Raw genomic sequence first — 24,244 nt, 5'->3', positions numbered from 1 at the left:
TCAACTGCTGTCTTGCCTTAGAAGGATATTAGTCTACTTTAACTAACGAACAAAAATATATACGATCAGACAATGATGTCTCCCACTGCAGATTCCTTTAGTCTGTTTGTTAGGTTGTTTAATTGGGGTGTTGGGGTGTATGCAGGGGTGTTTGTTTGCTTGTTTGTTTGTTTTTGGCTGTTTTATTCTCAATATACGTCGTTAGTTTGAAAACATATTAGTGTGCCATATCGTACCTGTTCTTTAGGCCCGATAAACGACAGCACGTACAGTTTCGTTCCCAATGAAGTCCAACGTGATCAAACTATTTCATTGAATTAGACCGAGTAACGTTCCGAAACATTTCACAGCAAAATTGTACATTGAATATAAAGGACGACAGGATTTGATAAGCGCATTGCACAACCAATCGGCAATAAACATAATATTATGGGTGCAGACCAGTAAATCGGTCCGAAATTGCCTGCGCCGGCCAAATCACGATTTGCATGCCCTCAAAATCTTCGGTATTTGGGCATGCCGTGGGCCATGAACTTGAGGGTTTGTAAAAAATATGGGTGGAAGCCGTGCACAGGACTGGGAGCTTGCAGTTCTGTGTAATTTTGATGTAATTTGGACCCTAAAAGCGCTCTATTTTGCAATGGAGTGTAGGCATCGTTTTTCAAAATGGCGATGGGCTTCAGGACTATTTTCAGGGGTGATCATCTTCAGATGGAAATTTCTCCTAAAAGTCATCAGTTGACCCCCCGAAAATTGAAAAGAAAATGAATGATGATGAAATAAGCTTTAATTTGATGTGCGTCTCGAACACCTTGGAGAGTTGTGAGTATTTTTCCCGAATTTTTGAAGTGGGAGCATTTACCATTGGGGTCTATGGAAGTTTATTTACTGGTCTGCTACCTTATGAAATGAACCTTTCACTTTAACCCTTGACTTGCACGGCTCATTAACTGCCCAGTGTAGCGGAATACACATAGACGGATGCCTCGAAAAGCGCCTATGCATTATGCACGTCATGGAGTCGAGATACAGTGCGTGGAATAGCCGCGTGTTGCAAATTGCACAATCGATCGGCAATCAACAAACCCACGAATGAACACAACGCGAGTGAAATCCTAACTCTTTCGCATGTCCGTCGTACATGAGAAACGGTGCTCAAACAGTAGTAGTTCATCACGTACAAGTCAATTTGGCAGCAAAAGGAGGATATGGAGAACACGGAGCACCAGAACATAGAATTAATTGGCGTCTTGCAGTGGAACCGTTCAGAAGATAACGGGAATGAGGTAATTGCATGCATGCTACAGGCCTGTAGTTGTGCTGTACTACGTACATTTACATGTACATGTACATGAAAAATATAGTGCAAAACAATTTAGATTTCGATATTCATAGTTAAGCTGCAGGCTATGATCAATAACGGTTTATTGTGCTTGTGTGTGTTTTGTTTTTCCAGCATAGTGCAATCATGTACGAAGAATGGAAGTGGTTCTGCGGGGCTAACAACACTGACCTTTCTACCGACCTCTCCAGTGAATGGGTCGGCAACACGTGCTTCATAAACGGACTGGCATTTCTGCCGCATGTCACATTCATAATCGTTTTTGCCCTTGCGCTCTTCCTGCTGGGATGTGTCTGCAGTTACCGTAAACGGGGCAACACCAAGTATGTCCTGTGTTATCCGGGTCACACGGTGCGGTGGCTGGTAAGCCTCGGGTCGCTGTTCGTTCTTGCAGCGGCCATCGGCGAGGGATTTATGACGGACGAGACGTACCGGGCATGGCAGCATTCAACGCAACCCCACTATTACGCCCCCGGTGCCGCTGCCTTCCTTGCCATGTTCCTTTCTCTCATCTACAACCACCAGATGGAGCTATGGCAGATACCTTCCATGTCCATCTTGCTTATGATCTATTGGGTCTTGGCCTTGATCGGAGAATCACTACAGCTAGCTGACCTCAAGCACCACAATATAGTCGACGTCACCGTGCTTCGGTTTGATCTGACGGTACTGAAGGTGATCGCATACGGCATCCTCCTTCTGAACGAAATAAATTTGATCAGAATAAAGGTGATTTTCCATTCAGCATTATTATAATAATTTATTAGAGAATTTAGTACTCCTCCCCAAGAACAAAAAGAAATGAATTCAGATAGAAAACTGCCCTTTGTTAGGCAGGGCATCATGAACAGAATAGATACACTTTTGATAACTGCAGTTAAGAAGCTTTTACAATTATGTATAGTTTAATTGCGGTACCCGCTGCTACATGTACATCAGATTTGAACCTGCTAACCGAACCCGAAAGCTCGGTGGTCGAGTGGTAAGACGTCTGCACTAGAAAGCAGGAGGTCGTGAGCTCGAGTCCCACCCGAGTGATTTTTTTCCAACTGTCACTCCGGAGGTAACACACTGAGAATACAGTGTTTACACGTCCATGAAGGGAAATATCTTGTATTGGTTTTTTACAATCTTCTAATGAAAGATAACTTTAAAAAAAAAAAGGCATAAACTTGTTAGTGGTCGCAAATAGGTTGTTCTATTGCTTTTGCGAGTTAATTTCCCTCTTTCGGAAAGAAAAGGGCAAATTATACTATGGGAAAATATTCATTCACCCGTAGAAGCTTCAACATTATGGGCCGTACTGGCCTACTTAATGGAGGCGGGCCTCGATTTATATCAGCTCTATTAAAGCAGAATCGAATATTGCCTAACAACCAATTCAATCTTTGCAGGTTGTTGGAACCAGTAAGCGCAAAACAGTCAACGAAGACCTCCAAAACCCCAACATGCGCTTCATGGACGACTACGTGAGCCTCTTGTCAAAAGCAACCTACTGGTGGATGAACTGGGTGTTTGTGCAAGGCTACAAGAAGCCTCTGGAACACAACGACCTTGGGGACATCCCGGAAAGACATAAGGCCCATCACAACCACAAACTGTTCCAAGAGGCTTTCGACAGGGAGCTGGTAAGATAAAAAAAATCCGTGATTTTTAACTTGTCTGAAGATAACAAAAATCCAAGTCGATCCGTGGACCTGAACTGAAGTAAACCGAAATCAAGTTCAATCTACCCAATCTTAATTTTCCAACATTTAGAGCCACTTGCATTGCAATACGAAAGTGAAAAAAATCGTTCTGGATGGGTTTAATAGCTAATTGACACCTTACCGGGACCACATTTTTCAAATCACTCAAAGATTGTAGCGCGTATACCATTTTTCCGTTCCCGAAGATGTTTGGAACGTTTGTATTGTTTATTCCTCTAAAATTCATTGATCACGCCTTTTTTGTTCTCACATAACTGGAAACTGCATTATCATCATGATTATGGATGTAGCGGGGGCGGGGAAAATTCAATAGAAATTCAACCGGGGAGTGTTTACCAAGTTCGATGTTTTATGGAAATTAATCTACGGTGGCCAAGTGGGGCCGTTCCACAGTCCATCGTGATAAGAACGATGATGATGGCATAATGACTGTAATATTAAAATTAGAAATGCTGCTTGTGCAATCTCGAAAATATTGACATCATCAGTTTGCCGACCTCAAAGGGCACTCGAGCCCACCGCAAATTAGAATTTGTTCATTGCTTGCTTGTCTTTCATGTGCCATATTCCATGTGATCATGTTTAGAGTGCCCTTTCGTGGAATTAATCGGTGCAATAGATTGAGCTAGCTAAAACATCAATATCCATTTAAAGTTGTTACACCGTTTCGATATGCTTCGTGCCTAGCAGCTCTGGATATATAATGTAGCATTATGATTTTATGATCATTTATCTTCATAGTGTCAATTTAAAGTTGGGGAATGTGGTCCCAGCCCCTTCGAAAAAAAGTAATCAAGATTTGATTGTTGTCAACATAATACTTACCAAAACAATTTAAGAATCCCTCTAGTTTTTGGTTACTTTTTCTTTGTTACTTAACAATACCCTTTGAACCTTTGCACCCGGGGTCGCCAACCTCTTGCTTAAGTTCATTGGCCAGGAATGACGCAATAAAAAAAAAATCCATATTAATTTAAGAGAGCTCCTATAATATTATTTTCCTGACAAAACAAGTTTAGTTTCTCTCTATTAATGACTTACAGTAACCCTAACTGGAAATAACCTTTTCGAAATGTTTTGTTTTTTCTAATTCAATGCAGACTTCGAAGATGTCTGCCAAAAGTTAAATATCATTGGGCAGAATCTGAATCTAGCACGGCAATAAGGTCAATGACTCTCATTTTTTTCAAGGTTCAATATGGAGGTTTTTATTCATTTCACCCCAGGATCGGGCAAAGAGGAAGGACACCAAACCATCCATGTTCAGGATCTACATTGATGCCTACGGGCCAGTCTTGCTTGAAGCTGCATTGTACAAGATGATATCTGACGTCTTAAATATCATTGGGCCTCTTTGTATCGGAGCCATCACGGGTTATGTTACTACACTTTCGACTCCGACAGATACAGAGCTGGTAAGTCATATAACGTATCGCAGCCTGACCTCTTCATTTATTACAATAATATAAATAAAAATCCCATAACTTCAGTGTTTTTTAAACATATTTTCTGCTAGACATTTTGCCTCTACGGATCCTGCGCTATGAATCTTCCAGGTATTTTTGTTAAATTGAAAAAGTGTAATTTTGTCACGATCGACACTTTATTATACTACACCAATTAGCTTTTTTTCAAATGCACTTTATGTTTAATTTTATCGTAATGTCCTGCAATATATTGGTGTGAACTGGTGCAACAAAATATTAATTGTAACAAGATTACGAAAGACATTTTGTCTAGTGTTTTTTCCCTTCAAATTTAACAGAAAAATACGATTATGGGATTTCTCTATTGAATTTAGAGATTTACATAATATATAAATAAATAAATAAATATAAATATATATTTATAAAGTAAACTATTTCTTGCACACATGTTTTACATCTCTAATCAAAAACCACATGGCAAAAAGACAACCTAAATTGTTCATAAACAAAACGTTCAAACACCATTGAGACCGTGAAATGTTAAGTATTTCTCCTCGCATTTCTCATCTCAGCCCGCTCCACATTACGTGGAATTCGGGGAGTTCTTCGCCAATGGCTTCGTCCTGATTGTGACTCTGTTCATGGTGTTAACAGTGAGGGTATGCATCATGAATATGCATTTCAAAGTGGTTTTCGTGGTGGGTGCGAACGTCCGAGCGGCCATACAGGTAGGTTATTATAATGATAAATAAATCGAGATTGATGCATTTTTTTCTGTTTTGCTGTTCTTGTAATTGTTTTGTTGTAGGACAATTCTTAAGGATTTATAACCAACCATCAGTTGCTCTGTTAACGTGATTGAACAGCGTGTTGCTGTCTATAAGGAAAATTGATCGTTATCACTCACGAGTTGATCAAAAGATTAACGTTATCAAGTCTGCAAAGGGAAGCAACGCGTACTCCTTTAGTTATGTTTCTGATCAACAAATAACAGCAATCACAAGCAACTTACCTAAAGACATTCGACAACTTGATCATAACCAGCAAAAACGTTTCAGTTAAATGTGCATTCAGCTCCTTGGATATCACACCTGATTTCATTTTAAGCTTTACAATGCGTGCACTGTGGCACGTAGCCCATATAAAATGTAGAAGAGGTTCACTGTGGCAAGTAGCCCATACAAAACGTAGACGAGGTTCACTGTGGCAATTAAGTAGCCCATACAAAAGTAGATGAGGTTTACTGTGGTACGTAGCCCATACAAAACGTAGAAGAGGTTCACTGTGCCAAGTAGCCCATACAAAAAGTAGATGAGGTTCCTTGAGAAAGTAGTGCAGATAATCGTTTGTGTGGTGACAAATACGTTTATCTTAGGACTAATATTTACATTGTTATAAAGTTTGACTTATTGATTAATCCCGAAGACAATAAAGTTTGTGGGGGAGTTTCGGGATAGTACAGAGAGTAAAAGGATGGGCAGTTTCAGTTTTAAGAAACTAGAAAAAGATGTCATCTTTTCTTTATCTGCCACTAGAGTGTGGTCTACAAGAAGGCGTTACGACTTGCCACCTTCACCCTTTCGGGAGGCCAGATGTCCATGGGCCAGGTCACCAACCACATGTCCGCAGATGCCGCTAATGTCCAGGTCATGTTTCAGTTCATAAACTTTCTGTGGTCGGCTCCATTTCAGGTAAATCTTCTTGATGAACTGATTGTTTACAGGGGTTGTGCTATATGTACAACAATATACTATAAACAAACAGCATGAACAAGTCAGGGTGGTTGCATTTTAAATATTGGTTAGTCAGCTTTTCATAAATACTTTATTCGCCCTTCTAAACAACTAACGGTCTACACGGTCTCCTTGCCTTGTGGCTGTGCAGTTGATACCATTTATTGGTCGAGAGCTGCATCATATATTAATTCTCTACCACTATCACAAGCATTAGTGTTCGGTCTTTTTTTCTTTGCAGATCATCATAATCCTGATCCTCCTGTATTTTGAAATTGGTTTCTCGGCGCTCCTAGGAGCATCCTTGTTCATCGTCGTTCTCCCGATTCAATTCAAAGTTGCAGCCATCCTTGCCAACAGACAGAAGCTTATTTTGGTAAGTTTTGGAGGGAACTGTCAGCTGATGAAAGACGTAATTTAGGGAGTAAAAACAAGTAAATGAAATCCACCTGAAACAGAACATGCAGGGGCAGATCCAGGAATTGTTGCGGGGAGGGTCATGCCCGTCAGATTTGTTTTATATGGATGCAGACAGGCGGACATAGGCCTATAGGTAATTATTATTAATATACATGTTTTCCCAGAACAAGGGGAACTCGAACCCCCCTCCCCTTGGATCCGCACCTGATATAGGAAAATCAAAAAATCAATATGCTTGTCTTCTTTAGCTGGTTTTCTGAAATAGTGGACATATCGACTGAAATGGGTAACATTCATTACGAACATAGCCACATTGTAACTGTCTGTTTCAGCGCTGCTCCGACAAGCGTCTCAAGCTAACCAACGAGCTTCTACAAGGAATCAAGCTGTTGAAGATGTACGCCTGGGAAGAGCTCTATTGTAAGCAAATCGAGGCGGTCCGCAAGAAAGAAGTGCTCCACTTACTCCACATCAGTTTATGCATGATCACCTCAGGTAAAGCAGATGGAATATGTCCTTATATTATGGAAAACCTGAACCTATGTTGACGAAGTATGCAAAGACAATAGTTTCATAACTTGGTTGGGTAACAAGCAATGTCTAATCAATCCAAAACGTCATATAAAAAGACTTTTCAAGCAGGTGATATATTGTTATTTTGTATCAATTTTTTTTTCGTTTGACGGACATTTGTCAGCATTTAAGAGGTGACCCTTGTTAACGTCTATTTAATAAACAATCGTAAGCTTTGATCATTCTCAGCATGCCTGATTGAATTTGAAATGTAAGATTTAGAACTGCTTTGTTATTTGAAATAATTTGTAAATTCAAAACAAAAATGATTATCATCACCATGTTTTAGTACTTATTGCGTAACACCTCGTTTTATATTTCTGTGTTACAGTGTCTATTACATTCGGAGTTCCAATTTTGGTGACGTTAGTAGTAAGTACAGGTTGTCTTCTATTTTACTCCCGTTTTTTTTTTTTACAGACAGGTGTTTAAGTGTCGATTTTGAATTATCTACTTTTTCTTAACGTATAGGCTCTAGTCAAAAGAATACCTTTTAATTGAGTTTCAGTGGAGACAATTTTGAACCAGATAAAATACACCTGCTTTATTCCCGTAAAGTATACAAGGAGGTCTTCTGTTTTTGTTCCTGGCCTCTTGCCAGAATAAACACCTGCCCCACAATTGAGCAGTTGCCAAGAGCAACAATTGTCAGATGAACAATAGTATTCAGATCGCAAATGCAACTTGTCAATCAATGAGCTCATTATTATAATATAATCCGTTTGTAATCCATATACAATGTATGTTTCATGCGGTCGTCGATGTTGCGCTTACAGTTACGTTTTAGTGCTCTGTTGGGATTTGCCTTAATTCACTCTGAAAACAAAATTGCCATCTTTCGATCTGTGGGAATCACATGATCGTGTTGGATTACAACGTTTTTTTCCCCATGAATTTTACTTTAAAGGTGAGACAACATTAACTTTTTCGAAAAACTCGAAAAAAACCTGTTGTTGGAAAGGGCAATTATAACAAAAAAATGTATTGCTTGCTTCTAAACTTTATTTAATCTTCTGGTGTTTTTTTCCCCCAAGGCCTTTGTGACCTTTGAGCCACTTTATGGAACACCGCTGACACCTGCCATCACCTTCTCTTCTTTGTCGTTCTTCAATATGATCGCGATTCCGCTCTTCATGATTCCCGTGTCGGTATCTGGCATCGTTGGCTCTATCGTGAGCTCCAATCGAATTTTAAAATTCCTCCTGGCTCCAGAGGTCGAGAGAGACATTGGGGAACTTGAGGAGCATGGAGAGACGCAGGAAAATAACAATTCAAAAGAGACAAAGGTGAACACGCACTTGGAACTCAACATCAGTTCGTACAGCATGCGTTTCGTGTCACGAAATACTGATCTTAAATGTAAAAAAAAATCGTGAGTAGAAACCTCACCCAACTGAAAAAGAAAGGAGAAACAATCGCATGAATTTCACTATTTATTTATTTATTTCTCGTACTGACTGCTTAAAACGAAACACTTTACACAGATAACCTACCGGTACTCGTATCTGGCCTTGGTTTATTGTCTATTTTGGTAGGTCTGAGTGTTATTGTAGTGGGAAAAACAGGTGTTTTAATGCCAAATTGTACAGGGTGGATAAAAAACCAAAAACAAACGAAACCGACATATTATTGCTAATTGGAACTGGTGTAGGGCACATATGATTCAACGGGAGATATCCCCTGTTAGGGTTGGATCTCCTCTTTAAAATGACACCCTGACCATGCCATTACATTTTCGGTTGACTGAGCAGTGACCAATTTTATGAAAGGGTCTATTTATAGAATTGTGCCACTTTTCAATCGTGGTTTTTGTGGTGTCATTTGTCACAGAGTAAAAGGCTATGGTTGTCAATCGAGGCAGGTAAGGAAAAAAAGAGATTTCACCTTGAAAAGTGGTGCAATTTTCTAAGTAGACCGTTTCATAAAATTGGTCACTGCTCAGTCAACCGTGAATATAAGGACATGATCATGGTGCCATTTTAAAGAGGAGATTCAACCCTAACAGAGGATATCTCCCTTGGATTCACATGTGCCCTACTTCTGTTCCAATTATCAATAATATCTCGGTTTTGTTTACTTTTATCCACCCTGAACAATCCATAGGCCTACGTGTCACAGGAGGCTATGGCCATCCTTTTTCTCAATTGTTTCAGTTTTGCAAAGTTGTATTGGTGAGCCACCAGCTCAAGGGGAAATTTGTGTTTTCATCTCCACAGAGGTATAACGATGCTAGCAAGGTACTGTTTCACAAGCTCGATACCGACGATGTGTATAGCGAGCCCATGATCTCTATCGGCATCCAGACCGGTGACGCGAATGAAGAGACAGAGCTAATGACAAATGGCATCTCGCTGACAGAGTCCACAAGTTCACTTGTACCTTCCAAACCAAATACGGACCAAATAGCAATAAAGGTATGGCAGTTTGTTTTGACTTATTTAATCTTTAAATGTGAAACAGTTAATAAGAGAATCGCCTTCGATTTACAACGTTTATACTTGATCCCCAGCTACATTGTGTTAAAGGTTATTGAGACCTGCCCACCATGTTGATGTATTTAACTTTGATAGGCCTATACTGCATCTGAAAGAGAGATGTGATTTCTGAAATCAATCGAAAGCAATGAAAGAATGGTCATGCTGTTTGAAGATTGTTTGCAACAGAACACGACTTTAAGCTGATAATCCACTTTCATATCAGTGTTTGTTTTTGTCATTTGGGGGTTTTGTAATGGGTGCCAATGAGACATGATTTGGAATATGAGTAATGATGTCGTAATTAAGATCAAATCGCAAACATTGTTCTATTTTATTTTCTATTTCGCGGAAAAACAATGACTTTTTTTCATTTTCAGGTAAATTACCTTCTCCGCAGTCACCCAGTATACCGTTTATAAACACGGGGAAGAATAATTATTTTACGTAATTTTCTTCGATACCTGTTATTGAAATTCGCCAACAAACGATAACTAAATTACTAAATTTCGAAAGAAATTTCACACTTCGCACAAAATGCAGATCACTGATGGCAACTTTTCGTGGGACCCTGAGAGTACGACACCTGTCCTGTCCAACATAGATGTGGAGATTCCAGCAGGTAAGTGAATAGAACAATAAAACTGGTTTTAATGCTTTAATTTATTCCACTTATACTATCTTCATACGATTGTTCTGTTATGATGCCGGTTACTAAGCCTTACACAATTGCCGTGCTCTATGCTTGATTTTCTTTAAACGTATTTATTAAACTTACGTAGGAAAAGGCCACAACATGTTTGTTTTAAAGAGTTAGAGAAAATAAACTAATATAATTTAAACATTTGATGTGTATATACTTCACCAAAAAGACCGATATATTAAGCCACGCCTAATCTTGTTTCGACCGATCTAAGCCTGACCAATGTCGAACGTGCGTCACGCGCGTTTGACACGCACAGCTTGAACAAATAGTTTTGTTGGTCGTTCGCGTGCTCAGTTGTGGGCGGGGATGAATTGATCTGACTATTGCCAACAAGGTTGGACAACATTCATTTCAGTTCTTGAACAAAATATTTGCGTTGCAGGCAAGCTGACAATGGTGATTGGTCAGGTTGGAAGTGGAAAGTCATCACTATTGGCGGCCATGTTGGATGAAATGACGACTCTCTCTGGGAATGTACACATTAATGAGTGAGTAGGCCTAGGCATGATCGACTAATTTTATGAATATTTCATTGTCATTTAAGCCGTAATGAGCAGGTGTAATCAAGAACAAGAGTAAACCATGTTTCGATTAACATTGATGTGGTGGTCAAGACCTCGATTGTGTGTGAAGATCACACATCATAATTATATTTTTACCATACAAATGTAACTTGTTTTTATTTTCGTGTCTTAGAGAAAAGGGTAGAATTGCATTTGCGGCTCAGAAACCCTGGCTTATGAATGCTTCGATGCGGGACAATATTCTGTTCACTACAAAGATGGAGAAGAAAAGGTACTTGTTATTATTTTTAATTTATGAATTGAAGTTACGCTGTGCAGCAGCGGTTTTATAAAGCGATTGTCCGATTGGTAACAGAAATAAAACGTGACTGTTGGTTTAATGTCGTCAACGTGATCTGCTCACCTGGTTGTAAGGGAAGGGCTTATAATTCTTTTTAAAAAGTAGGCCTACACGAAACAAAAAACTTATTTTTTTTTGGAAGAGGCGTAAGTCTAAGAAGTGCTCGTGAGATTGACTGGGTATTTAATACCATTTTCTAACTGCTAAATGGTTTCAAGGGGAAACGAGGTTCATCATTCAATTAATGATCTTTATTTAGTAGAGGAATAAATATATGCTTGGTCTGTTTTAAACAGGAACGTTTAAAACCGGGAAAATGGCCTGGATGCAGATAGTGCCCCGAGCCGAAGGCGAGGGTTAGTATCGGCGTCCCGGCCCATATGGGTTGTAAACTTACTTGTTTTGGGTCAAAAAGTACCAAAAAAAAAAATCAATTTGCCTTATGTTTTCGTGTAAAATACGCCACGAGTCGTTTGTCTCGTGGTGTGTGCCTCACATGCGAAATATTAAAAAGGAGATTTGCGCATGCTGGGCGCGTACTGCGCAAGTGGCGCAGAACCCAGCGGTGCCAAAAAAAAGGGTTCGAAACCAGTCGGTATTTTATCAAACGTTAAAACCATCCACGTGCCGGGCTCTCGACAGGTAGCAGTTAAACTGTCTAAGACATGTTATTTTTTTATTTGCTTTTGATAATCGAAAGGTATCAAGGGGTCTTGGATGCATGTGCGCTCTTACCAGACATCGACATTTTACCGGCTGGAGATAAAACAGAGATTGGAGAGAAAGGCATCAATCTGAGCGGAGGACAAAAGCAGCGTGTCAGCGTGGCAAGGACCATGTACGCTGACAGGGATATCATCATTTTGGTAAAATAATAAAATTCAGCAAACCGCATTCTAAGGATTTGTTTTTTAACAACAGACGTTATCTCTGACTATCGGTTGAACAAAGAAGCAGATGCCTGAACTTGTGCTATTCAGTTCACAATTTTAATGCTTTGGGGTTATTTCATTCTCGTTGATCTTGAAGGACGATCCGCTGTCGGCGCTGGATGTTCACGTCGGCCGTCAACTATTCGAGGAAGGAATCATGAAACAGCTTGTGAACAAAAACAAAACAGTGATTCTTGTAACCCACCAGCTGCAGTATCTCAGCAGAGCCGACCTGGTGAGTAAAAAACAAAAGATAGTAGGAACTCCATCAGCCTTGTTTTTCTTTTAGGCTTATCGTTACATGTCACACAAATAGGTCTCGGTCTAAAAAAGACTTAAAAAAAATGAATCAAAGAATCACGACTATAAAACGATGTCTGTAGCATATGGCCCATGAGAGGCGTCATCTTGAAAGCATAACAATACACCGATCGTGATAAAAAAAAGTCAATTGTGGATTATAATGTCACATTCTGTCAGATACTGGAAATGAAAGATGGCTGCATCATTGCCAGAGGAAGCATAGATGACATCATTAAGGCCGATCCTGAGATGTACGAGGAGATCAAACAGGTGTCAGCGGTGGGATGGGACGACGATGAAGCCGTCGAGAGCACTGAGGAGGAACGGTCAAAGTTGAAGCGAAGCGTTTCCATCGTATCATCAGGTACAATAAATCACTGATTGTTTCACGCCCACACACAGTGTACCTATATGCAATGTGCACTTGTAATAATAGAGAATAATAATAGAGAACATTTATTTAGCGCCAAAATCCGTCTAAAAAGACGCTCAAAGCGCTTAAGGACTTGTAGTCCATATTGTTTTATACAAATGTACATACCCACACACATGTCACTGGTCATTTGGCATTCATTCTCTCAGTACAACCCTGTTGCTCGATCATTGTTTTAAGGTACTCTTGCTCATTCATATAATCATCTTTCTGAGAATCAAGAAAGCCAACACATGACTAAGTTTTCCCATTCTTAAGTATTTCTTATTCAAAGGACATCCTGTTTTCCACCAGTATACATATGCCACATGCATGGGCAGTCCCTCATTCTATTTCATTCAACCCGTTTATTCAATTTCAACTACTCACTCACTTAGCTCAGCTCATTCAGTTCATTCGATGTAATCCTTGTCTCAGTTTGCTTGAACCAGCTTGGTTTAATCAGTGTATATTTTTGAGGAATATTCGGTAAACATAGTCCTCAACCAAAGAATTGTGTATCGACTTTTCCATTCCACAACAACATCTATGGTTGTTGTTTTTTTCGTCTAAAGAACTTCTTCAAGGCGACGGGCAGTTAATAGTGAAGGAAGAAATGGTCCGTGGAGCTGTCTCTTACAAGACCTATATGTATCTCATGAACAACATCGGCTGGCCTGTAATCTGCTTTGTTGCCGTCGTTGTGGCCATGCAGTCAACGCTGTCCGTTGTTAACAACTTCTGGCTGTCCAACTGGTCTCAATCTGGCCTACTTCCACCCAACGAGGTTAGAGCTTTCTGCCACAACACATCCGTCATCTTCAAAATAATTATCATAATGATTCATCAAAAGTGCCAATGGCACTGTACTTTGCAAGCTGGAGGGAAGAAACTGATTCTTCCATGTTTGAGTTTAAATAATTTTCCGGGGAAAACTATGGCATGTAAGAATATTCCGGGAAAAACTATGACATGTAAGAATATTCGGGGGAAACCGATGTCATGTAGGGACTGAAAACACAATCCGCATGTGGACTGGAAGGGAACGGAACTGGCCATACTGGTGGAAGTCGTCCAGTTAACCTACCTTGCGATTTGCGCAAGTATTGCTGGTGATCTTTGTACAGGTATAACTGACTTTTTGAAGAGCCTTACATTTTTATGAGATATCTCCTAGATGTGTTGAACTGTGTTAGACCTTAAAGCCAATAAGCCTGAATTGAAATAGCATTTTCTTGTCCACATTTTTAGACTGACAGAACTTACAGCGAGTATCTTGGTGGATATGCAGGCCTCTCGATCGGAACCGCATTAAGTCAACTACTTCAAACCGCGGCTGTCATTCTGTCTTTCACATTGGCCGCCAAGCGCCTGCATCTGAAAATGCTACGGAATATCGTACATGCACCGCTAAGGTAGATATTCAAATCATGACATACAGAGTGGATTAAAAAAACAAAACCGAGATATTATTGCTAATTGGAACAGAATCAAAGGGGGATATTCTCTGTTAGGGTTGAATCTCCTCTTTAAATTGACACCCTGATCATGTCCCTAAATTCACGGTTGATTGAGCAGTGACCAATTTTATGACAGGGTTTATTTAGAGAATTGTGCCACTTTTTATTTGTGGCTTTTAAATTTAGTCCCAAACGCAAGAAGTAAATACAGGGCGTATTTTATACATGACATGAAATTAATAACTGTATCAATAATGTATTCAATTGGAATTGTGACTTCTTTTTTTTGTTCTTGTGATTTCATTTTGAACAGGTTTTTTGACACCACTCTTGTTGGGAGGATTCTAAATCGATTCTCAAATGACACCCAGATGATGGACTTTGTAAGTAAATAGGCCTAAAGGGGAAAGATTGGCTCCCCATGATGGGCTTTGCGAGGGGTGGCAAGGGGGGGGGGCGGAAAAGGGGAAAAAAGAACAATGAAAAAGAGGTGCGAAGCCATATTGCTCCTAGTTTTGTAGGGGTAGGGCAAAACTCCCCCCTTGCCACGCTCGGAGTATGATAAAGTTAAGACATTTTGGGGAAAATGTGTTTTGCCCCACCCGACCCCTGGAAAAATTCCTGGCGACGCCTTCGTTAATTGGCTCCACATATTGCAAATGTTTGAAATAATGTAGTTCTATTTTGATTTCTACACCTGAAAAGCAGGTAGGCATTGAGACTGATTTTGAATGCACAAAACCCGACTCCATCCTTGGATCATATCCCAAAGAACCATTTGAAATATAATATATCACAACTTAAATTCCATATCATTGTCTTCACCCAGAGACTTGCTAATGCCTACAATGGATTCACAATCAGCATCATGCAGATAATTGCGTCAATAGTTGTCGTTGGTATTGTCATGCCAATCTTCCTCGCCTTTGTCGTCCCGATAGCCATCTTGTATTTCTTCCTCCAAAAGTACTACCTAGCGGCATCCAGGTAAAGTTACATCTGGTTTTAAAAACATGGTGTTTTCTGGGTGTTACATGACATTTTGACTCTATGAAACTATTTTCTTTGGACTATCTAATTTCTGAATTGCTTTGTCTGTGCCCAGAGAGATGCAACGGTTGGACAGCACCAGCAAATCTCCAGTCATTGCCTATTTCTCGGAGAGTCTTGGCGGACTGACCACAATCCGTGCTTACAGGTACATCAAGAAACATCAGGGTGGGATTTAGCTTTCAAAAAAACCAGGGGATGTGAAAGGAGGGGTGAATAGAGGCGTAAAGAAGGCACGTCTTGCTAGGGGGTCCGGGAAAAATATTTCAATATACAATACTTTCTCCCACATTCTAAGCCAATTGAGAATAAATTTAGGAATTCAGTGTTCCATTAATTACTTTAGGTCCAATATTACTAGTATCATTATCATCTTAGTCAGCAGCAGAACGGAGAAGGGGGATGGTGTAAACCCCCCCCCCCCAAAAAAAATCGTTAATAAATGCTTTTCTCATTTTTCCCCCGTCGCAGGAAAGAAAGCACCTTCTACAACACAATCCTGACTCGAATCGACAGAAACACAGCAGCGTTTCTTTACGTTCAGGTTGGGTCTAGATGGCTCGGTACGAGGCTGGTGAGTTTCAAAAAAGGCACACACGTGGCATGGTCGTACACAACCAAACCCTTATAGTGCAGAACTTGAAAATACGATCAATATTAGGATAGGGGTGTATTTTTCTTCGACGTTCATTTTGTTTTGCGAATTTGTGATTCTACATACATGTACATACACGTTTCTTAATGGTTTTAATCGAACATTTTTTTTCTGGTGTTCCCCTTCCCTTTTGCTTTGTTTGTTCTTCAACTTTTTTGGCACAGGTCTCATTGGTTTTGTACACGTTTTTTAATCGAGGTCGTCCTCGATTAGGTTCATGTCCTCGATTCACCGATAATGTTGCACGTGTGTGTCCTCGATTTACACCATAAACAAACTCTGTTTAGTTACACACCACAGTTATTTTCTTACAAAGGTGATTTTTGATTAATGATCTGGATTATCTGTCGTGTATTAAAGAAGTGCAGAACCCAAACTGTGTTATGTTGTCATCATAAAATTCATATAGAGATCCATATTTTAACATCATTTAGCAACCACTCACAACCCTCGTTTCGACTAGTTTCTGAATGTGGGTGTTTTATTTAGAAAACGCATCATGTCCGAGACTTGGTCCATGTGATATTGATCTCATCGTCGGCGATGCAAAGCAACTTATAAATGAAGTGTTGAAGCTATTTTGTCATTCTTTATATACAGGACTTCGTGGGAGCTGTGTTTGTGCTTCTTGCTACGTTGACCACGTTAGTTGGCACGCTGGTGTTCGATTTTATCAGTTCTAGTTTGGTGGGCCTAAGTTCCACTTACAGCTTACAGGTGATTGGAATTTAATGTACAGAGACAAACAAGTTGAAAAGGTCAATTTGATATACAAACATGAGTGTGTTGTAATAATCGTCATCAGTTAAGACCAACACTTTTACACAATTCCTTCGTTATTGCTAATTTGGCGTGTTGGCAAAGTTCAATCTCCGTGATTTTAAGTCCCTGTTATTTCATCTTATTTTGTTGTCGCTTGTGTGTCTTTATAATAATACAGGTATATTCTGACAAATGCCTCAGTTTTTCGAGCTGTTTGATTTTAAAGCCAGAATACTAACCATTTTCTGAGTTGAACTAAACAAGAAATCAGATAAAAAGACTGCAGAATATCTCTGTAAACGCGTTTAGCGGCGAATTTATGACAAACTACCCTGTGCAACAGCTTTAAAGAAACCGACATACCTATGTTTCTTTTGCAGCTTAACTTTAGCTTCACATCAACTTTATTTTTATATTGCCAGATGTCTAACTATCTAAACTATCTCATGAGAAATCGGACGGAGGTTGAGATGCAGATGAACGCTGTGGAGCGAATTCAGCACTACACGAACGTGGGCAGGGAGGACTACGGAGGCAAGTAGTTTGTACTTTCCTTTCGGGATTAATAGTAACCCGGAGACCTTACCTCTATAAGACAGGCAGTTCGCTTAGACATTCTGAAATGTAATTGGATGCTATGTCATGCGCCTTGATGATGCTTTCCCCCCATTATTCAGGTCATCACTCGTGCAGTACACTCACACGTCACGTTGATCTTGAACCCGTTGCCGCGTTCTCAAATTCTCAATCGCCTTGAAAGATTTTGAGGCCGTGTTCAGATGACGCCCAAATTCTCGCTCTCAAGACTGCTACGCTCTGTAACATGGTTTGGCGTGCCTAGTTGGGAGGGCTTCTCGTGGCTGGAGCTGTAGCTGGAAAGAGTTCTCGTTAGAATCATAACTACAGATACTTCATGTAGGCTTGCACCGAATGATTGCTTGCACTGTAGCTCACAATGGTGTATGTCCATTTTAGGACGCATGTATAGTTGATTATTAAAAAGCACTCTCCGGAGTTGCCCACCACAAACACAATGTATAAACAAGGTTGCCAGTTCCATTTAAATATGCTACCGATGGTGTTAAAAGTAAATTATAAATTATTTCTTGATTTAAACAGGGACCGAACCTTCAAAAGGCTGGCCTCATACTGGAGAGATACGAATTGACAATGTCTCGGTTCGGTATGCAGAGGGTCTTGATGCTGTGATTAGGAATGCGTCTGTGTTCCTCAAATCTGGGGAGAAGGTCAGATTTAGTATGGTATTATATCAAGGTGAAATACAATCATCACAAGTTATCCAATCCTCATGTGACAAATTATGTCATTGATCAGTGGTACTGAGAGCCTATGTTTAATTAGCATCCTTAGCTATTTGTGACTCGACGCTCACTTCGTATTAACTGTGTGATTGGCTTATATCTGGCTAGCCATTGCATTGATTGCAGTTCTTGTGGTGGACAGAAAATCATATTATCTAAGTCAGACGATTCAAGGAAAACTGAAATATTACTTGGTTTTTTTTTTCCAGGTCGGTATATGTGGCCGAACGGGAAGTGGCAAATCCTCCCTCACCTTGGCACTGCTGCGAGTCATAGATGTCTTTGAAGGTACACGGCATCAATAGAAAATACGATCTCGTTCATTTGAAAAGATTGTAGGTGATTGTAGGCATAAACATTGAAATACATTCTAGAAATGATTACCATGGGCGTCGCCAGGATTTTTTCCAGGGGGGGGGGGAGCAAAGCAAAATTGTCCCCAAGATTACTTAACTTTTTCATTATATTCTCAATTTATTATTTTTCCGAGCGTGAGCAGGGGAGCATTTGCCCTGCCCCCTCCCCATCAAATTAACAGCAATATGGCTTCGCACCTCTTTTTCCTTTTTTTCCTTCCTATTTTCCCCTCGTTTTTCGGGAGGGGGGGGGGGGGGGCAAGCGCCCCCTTGCCCCCCCCCCCCCCTCGCGACGTCCATGATGATGATTACATATTTTAAGGAAATACAAATGTATTTGAAAAGTTTGACCTCAAGAAATTGGGAGAGGGATCATAACACATCTGTTTCTACAATGTATCAGCATTTGAAACGGGGTAACCCCACTTAAATTCAGTAAAGTAACTCTCTTTAAACTCGCAGGGAAATAATATTTTAGACTGAAATAAAGGTGTGATTACCACAAAAAAATTCGAAATTATTAAGCTTTTATCTTGTACTTTTATGGATGTGCTTTAATCATTTTGTTTATCAATGATATTTCCTTCAGGTCGGATATTCATCGACGGTGTCAATATTATGTCCGTACCACTTTTGACACTCAGGAGCAAGATATCCATTATACCACAAGACCCAGTGCTCTTCACAGGACCAATTAGGTAAATTTGTTTATCACTATCCAACGTTCGTAGTTGTAAAACTGCATGAGGTGATAGTTCATTTGTCTATTTCTGTTAAAGAATGGATTTGTTTAGATAGGTGTCTGTTTAAGATAATGATGTCATTAATTAATAGTCGGAAAAAAACTCATCAGTGTTTTTTTCTATTCTGATACAGAGCAAATTTGGATCCCGAAAGGAACGTGTCCGATGATGAGATGTGGCATGCTCTCGAGATTGCACAGCTGAAAGACGTTGTCACCCAGCTTGACGGAGGATTAGGTTAATAAAATAATCGATTTGTGTTGTTGAATATTTACTTATCGGTCATTTACCTCCGGCCTCTGTCTCACTGTCACTTCAGTATGAAACAATCGGCCGTCTTACACAAACTTCCATACAAAAAAGCTGGAGATTTGTTTCAATGTATAGAAGAACAAACAGTTTACGATCCGAAAACTCAATACTCAAGTACTTTGACTTTTTTTTTTTTAGAAACTAGACACGTGATCGTCCTAGGCCAATGAACAGTATTCAAGACAGATTCATAACACAATAAGATATACACTCGCTGAAAGGTTTACCTGTTAGTTAATAAATTATACCAACATGACGCCTTGTGGTTAAGGAAGGGAGCATGACAGAGTAATATAAGACTTGTGCTGCAAACCTGTCTTACCACAGATGCAGTTGTTACAGAGGGCGGTGAGAATTTCAGCGTTGGCCAGCGGCAGCTGTTCTGTCTGGCTCGTGCCTTCCTTAGGAAATCCAATATTCTTATCATGGATGAAGCCACAGCCTCCGTGGATATGGAAACGGTAACTATAATCACAACTAATGACGAAACGATGCAGTTTTGGCGCCTTTGATGAAATTATTTGTTTCATAAAACAGGATGATTGTCGTTTAAACTTGTTTCTAAAAACCTCAACTGTATATTTTGTAATGCTGCAATTTATCTGATTAGGCTTACATATAGATCGCAAAAGTTGATATAAACATTCAAAAGTGCTGTTTCGATAAATTATAGATGCCTGCCTTTTGAACAGTTGAGGTTAATTTTCGATATCAAAAGACAACCCGATGACGAAAAGTTTGATTTGATTTTCAGCGAACTTTTGATACAAATGGTTAAATGTTGTTCCTGTAGGACCAATTGATTCTTTACATCGACATGCACTTCTTGACCAAAACGAAAATCTATTTGAATTACACTATTGTGAATTTTTAAATCAACGTTCCCTTTTGCATATTCCCAATACTGAAATTATAACACGAAATGAAAATGTCGAATCTTCCCTTGCAGGACAAGATATTGCAAACCATTGTTGCCACGGCCTTTGCAGATAGAACAGTTTTAACAATCGCAGTAAGTGTAACAGAGGCTTTTATTTGCATTTTTAATGTCACACAATAAGGTTCCATGCTGTTTGTGGCTAATGTGCACAGGTGCTAGACAGGGTCTGCACGATGTTCCCCAATACCTTTGTTCCCCAATACCGATGTTCCCAAAATCCTTAGTATTAGGGTTAGGGTTAGGGTTAAGGTAAGGATTTCGGGGAACATCGGTATTGTGGAACATATGTATGCACCCGTGCTAGACTAAGTACAAATTAAGATACGTTTTCTGAAACAATATTAGTAACTGAAAAATGAACAGATGAAATTTAGATCTCAGAAGAACGAGAGGAATCAACTCCCAATGACGGTAAAAATTACCAGAAAGTTCGAGTTGAAACCTCTGGTTTTTTTTATGTAGTGCATTATGTTATACATAGGCCCTAATAACTTCCACGTGGCGAATCCACAAACCGCTCACGGATTCTGACAAGATTTATCGAATTCAAATCTTCACATTCAATTTGCCAAAGATGAGAAAAGACTAAAGTATGATACATTAATTTGTATCACTCTTTCTCGTGTTACTAAAAACTGACCAAAAGAGGTAGTATGGGTCTTATTCACGAGTAGGCCACATTGGATTGAGAGTGTGGTGAAATCTGTATTTTTGGAAATTGTATAGATAAAAGAAAGTAATGACGTTACAAATTAATACAGTCTGCTTTGATGAATCATTTGGAATTTCTGATTAAACATACTGTTATGTTTTAAGCCACATTTAATAAAAATGAAAGTGATAGTAAATAGTCTGATACCATCCCGTTGAACAGTTCACAATTTATGAAATGCATTCAGGGAACATGACAAAAAGGTCAACTTGTGCATAAGGCCCATTATAGGACTTGGATTACTTATTTATATATTCATACCGATTAAATCAATCAACACAATATGTTATCTTCCTCCCCTTAAAGCATCGTATAGCGACCATCAGGTCCTATGACAAGATTATCGTGTTGGACGGGGGTCGTGTGGCCGAGTTTGGAAGCCCTGACGAGCTCCTAGCCGACGAGGATGGTATGTTCACGGCGCTGGTCGGTGACGAGTGAGACATCAGTGATCATCCATACTTACAAGATGAAACAGGAGCCAATTTAGCCCTGTTCAACAGTCGACAGAAAAGTTGACCTAGCTAAAGCAGAAATGTGTGCTAATATTAAACACTCCTTTATTCTAACGGTATACCTAAAAATATACAGATGGCCTGTTGACAGAAAATAGTATACTTAACAGTGCCGTGAAATTAGGACGTGACCTGATGCTAGTAAAATTGATATTCCTTTATTCTAACGGTATACCTTAAACAATTCAGAGGGCCTGTTGACAGAAAATAGTTTACTTTGAAATTTAGGACAGTTTTTACAGTAAATAGCAAACAAACTAAGGATAATGCCAATTAAATTATGATTTTAATCACAATGAATTAAGGGAAGATAAATTTCAATATTACGGTATTAAAAAGTTATTCTGAATTAAAGACTACAATGTATGAACCGTAGCTGAATGTACAAGTCGGCGATGCCTTCTGGCGACGGGCTAATTAACTAAAAAAAAACCTGTTGTTTAAATGTATCTTTTAATTTACTATTGTCTATATAGTCCGGAGTGATTTTTGTTTCTATTCCAGCCCGTCCTCCATGTACAATCTTAACACCAAAGACTGCTTGTTTGATTTATGGGTTTGCTAATATTCATTTTCTTAATTAGAGGATGCGCAACGAGTTCCATATTTTTTTGTGATACAATGTTTTTTTTGCGATACAATATATTTCAAAATACCAAAGATTTCTTATCAATGCCGTAGTGTTTTGTAGTGTGGTGTTTTGTAGAAACTGCTGTAGATACTCTTGTAGTGGACATAATGCCACAACAAAGGACAACAACAATGTGAAGGTAACATTGTAAATAAATCATTGGTGTTATGAATTTCGATTGTCACAATCACGTGAAGATCCTGCACGTAATGATAAGTTTTCAGCCAATGGTTATACTGTCTTCCCAGTGTAAAACGACCATTTTGGGTCAAACTAATGCGCGAGCTTCTTTTCTTTCTTTTTTCCCCTGAAATACCAGAGAATGTTTCAACCATTTTTTTTCGAGGACTGTATTTATAACTCGGAGTTAGTGACGGAAGTAATTTGAAAGAACAGCGCTTGTGGGTATCGGGTTTATTGGGGGAAGTTGATTTTGTGTGAATTTGTCGATCAGTCGCATGGTTGAAAACTGAGATGCAGCAGCGTATTTGTTTAAAAAGCTCAAGTTTTTGGAAGCATTGGCGATAGATATTTGCACTCCAATATTAATATTTGTTACATTTGATTATCGTGTATGTATTTTTTTGAAAGTGGAAATGCACCCTATTCGAATGAAAATTCACTCAATTCAAATTAAATTCGGGCCAGGACGATTTGGAGATAAATTCGTTCAATCGAATGCAGGGAGTATTCGCTCAAGTGATTGTTTAAAATGACTTCAATCGGAAATGAAAGCGATTTTGTACACCCCATGTCGTCTAGTCCCTTTTTTCAATCTTCGGGGAGAAAAACTCATTTGTTTGTATGAAGTCACCTTACGTATATCCATGATATTAAAAAAAAATGGTAGTTATTATTATCTTTATACACCTCAAAGAGGTGGAACATATGTGTTCCGAATGATCTGGAACAAAGTAAAAGAAAATAATTTTTAAAAAAAATGTAGAAATTATCAAAACAAGTTCAAATGAGATATGTTATAGCTGGTATTTTGAACATATTTGGTGATAATTTCATGTACATCCATTGTACCTTTTTGAAAAAAAAAGCGCTAGCAAAGAACACACGATAAAAACACTCTGAACCCGGTTCCATGGTTCAACAAATTTAATGAAGCAGTGTCATAACAAATAGCAACCTAGTCATGGTGACTGACTCACTTGAAGTTATTGACACATTAAAAAAAGGAGCAAAACCAATTCCGTGTGCAGACTGGAAAATGAGCCACTTCAATGCGAATGACATAATTATTTACCACTAATGTGAACAATTCGAAATTCCTGTGGAAGACAAGGTAATAACTATTCTTAAAAAACACTCAGGTTTTTTTCTCAATATACTCTATTTGCCACACACACTCAAGGTGAACTTGGGTATAAATAATTCTGACTCGCCCTGTACATTGAAGAGTCAATAGGGTTGAAACGAAACTTTTGCTTTTTACCTAAGAAATGTTCTAAAAAGTACCCATGTGACAGGATTTAACACCTTCGTTTTAACCTATATAGCTTCACATACTATGCTCCATCCTTAATATGTGAGACATCGTTGCGACGTTCTCGCAAACGTGTAGTTTTTTTCTTCAGTTGCTGTAATGCATTTAACAGTCTTTTATTTCCAAATTTATCAAATTTCCCGTGTGTTCTGCGCTTTAAAAATCCTATTTCAAATTATGGTGTGAGCCTTTTTTTATAATGAGAAAATCTAATTATTTTGATATTGATACAGACTTATTAAAAAGAATATTGTAGTAATCTCAAATTTGTTGAGCAAACAATGATTAAACATATATTGGAAGCAAATATTCCGTTTATTATCGGAAATCGTTCATCTCAATATTCCCTAGAATATTAACAAGACATTTCTGAATGCCAAACTTAATTTCCCCGTA

The 24,244-nt window shown here is 39.0% G+C and overlaps 1 protein-coding gene across 1 annotated transcript; it reads left to right on the top strand.

Moving 5' to 3' along the window:
- Window positions 1-1,022: 1,022 nt before the first annotated feature.
- LOC119744800 (ATP-binding cassette sub-family C member 9-like) lies at window positions 1,023-23,032 on the top strand. Its single transcript, XM_038220937.1, has 32 exons — window positions 1,023-1,286; window positions 1,457-2,071; window positions 2,737-2,970; window positions 4,278-4,466; window positions 5,051-5,206; window positions 6,014-6,169; window positions 6,453-6,587; window positions 6,964-7,126; window positions 7,536-7,576; window positions 8,239-8,490; window positions 9,421-9,618; window positions 10,222-10,300; window positions 10,767-10,872; window positions 11,081-11,179; window positions 11,949-12,114; window positions 12,278-12,415; window positions 12,661-12,847; window positions 13,471-13,682; window positions 14,147-14,310; window positions 14,669-14,738; window positions 15,185-15,342; window positions 15,461-15,553; window positions 15,877-15,979; window positions 16,661-16,777; window positions 17,245-17,356; window positions 17,942-18,069; window positions 18,354-18,432; window positions 19,090-19,198; window positions 19,377-19,480; window positions 19,883-20,016; window positions 20,505-20,567; window positions 21,514-23,032. Exons 1-32 carry the CDS (start codon window positions 1,209-1,211, stop codon window positions 21,646-21,648), a joined length of 4,773 nt encoding a protein of 1,590 aa, XP_038076865.1. The 5' UTR covers window positions 1,023-1,208; the 3' UTR covers window positions 21,649-23,032.
- The last annotated feature ends 1,212 nt before the right edge of the window (window positions 23,033-24,244 follow it).

Source organism: Patiria miniata, unplaced genomic scaffold (genome assembly GCF_015706575.1).
Source record: "Patiria miniata isolate m_02_andy unplaced genomic scaffold, ASM1570657v1 HiC_scaffold_7, whole genome shotgun sequence".
NCBI lineage: Eukaryota > Metazoa > Echinodermata > Asteroidea > Valvatida > Asterinidae > Patiria > Patiria miniata.
Note: the sequence above shows the minus strand (reverse complement) of the source record. Positions and strands in the feature narration are given on the sequence as shown.

Coding starts and splice junctions, on each gene's coding strand:
- LOC119744800 (XM_038220937.1), top strand. CDS start 1,209: ATGGAGAACACGGAGCACCAGAACATAGAATTAATTGGCGTCTTGCAG. Junction 17,357..17,941: donor GGGCAGGGAGGACTACGGAG/GCAAGTAGTTTG, acceptor TGATTTAAACAG/GGACCGAACCTTCAAAAGGC. Junction 19,199..19,376: donor CTCTTCACAGGACCAATTAG/GTAAATTTGTTT, acceptor ATTCTGATACAG/AGCAAATTTGGATCCCGAAA.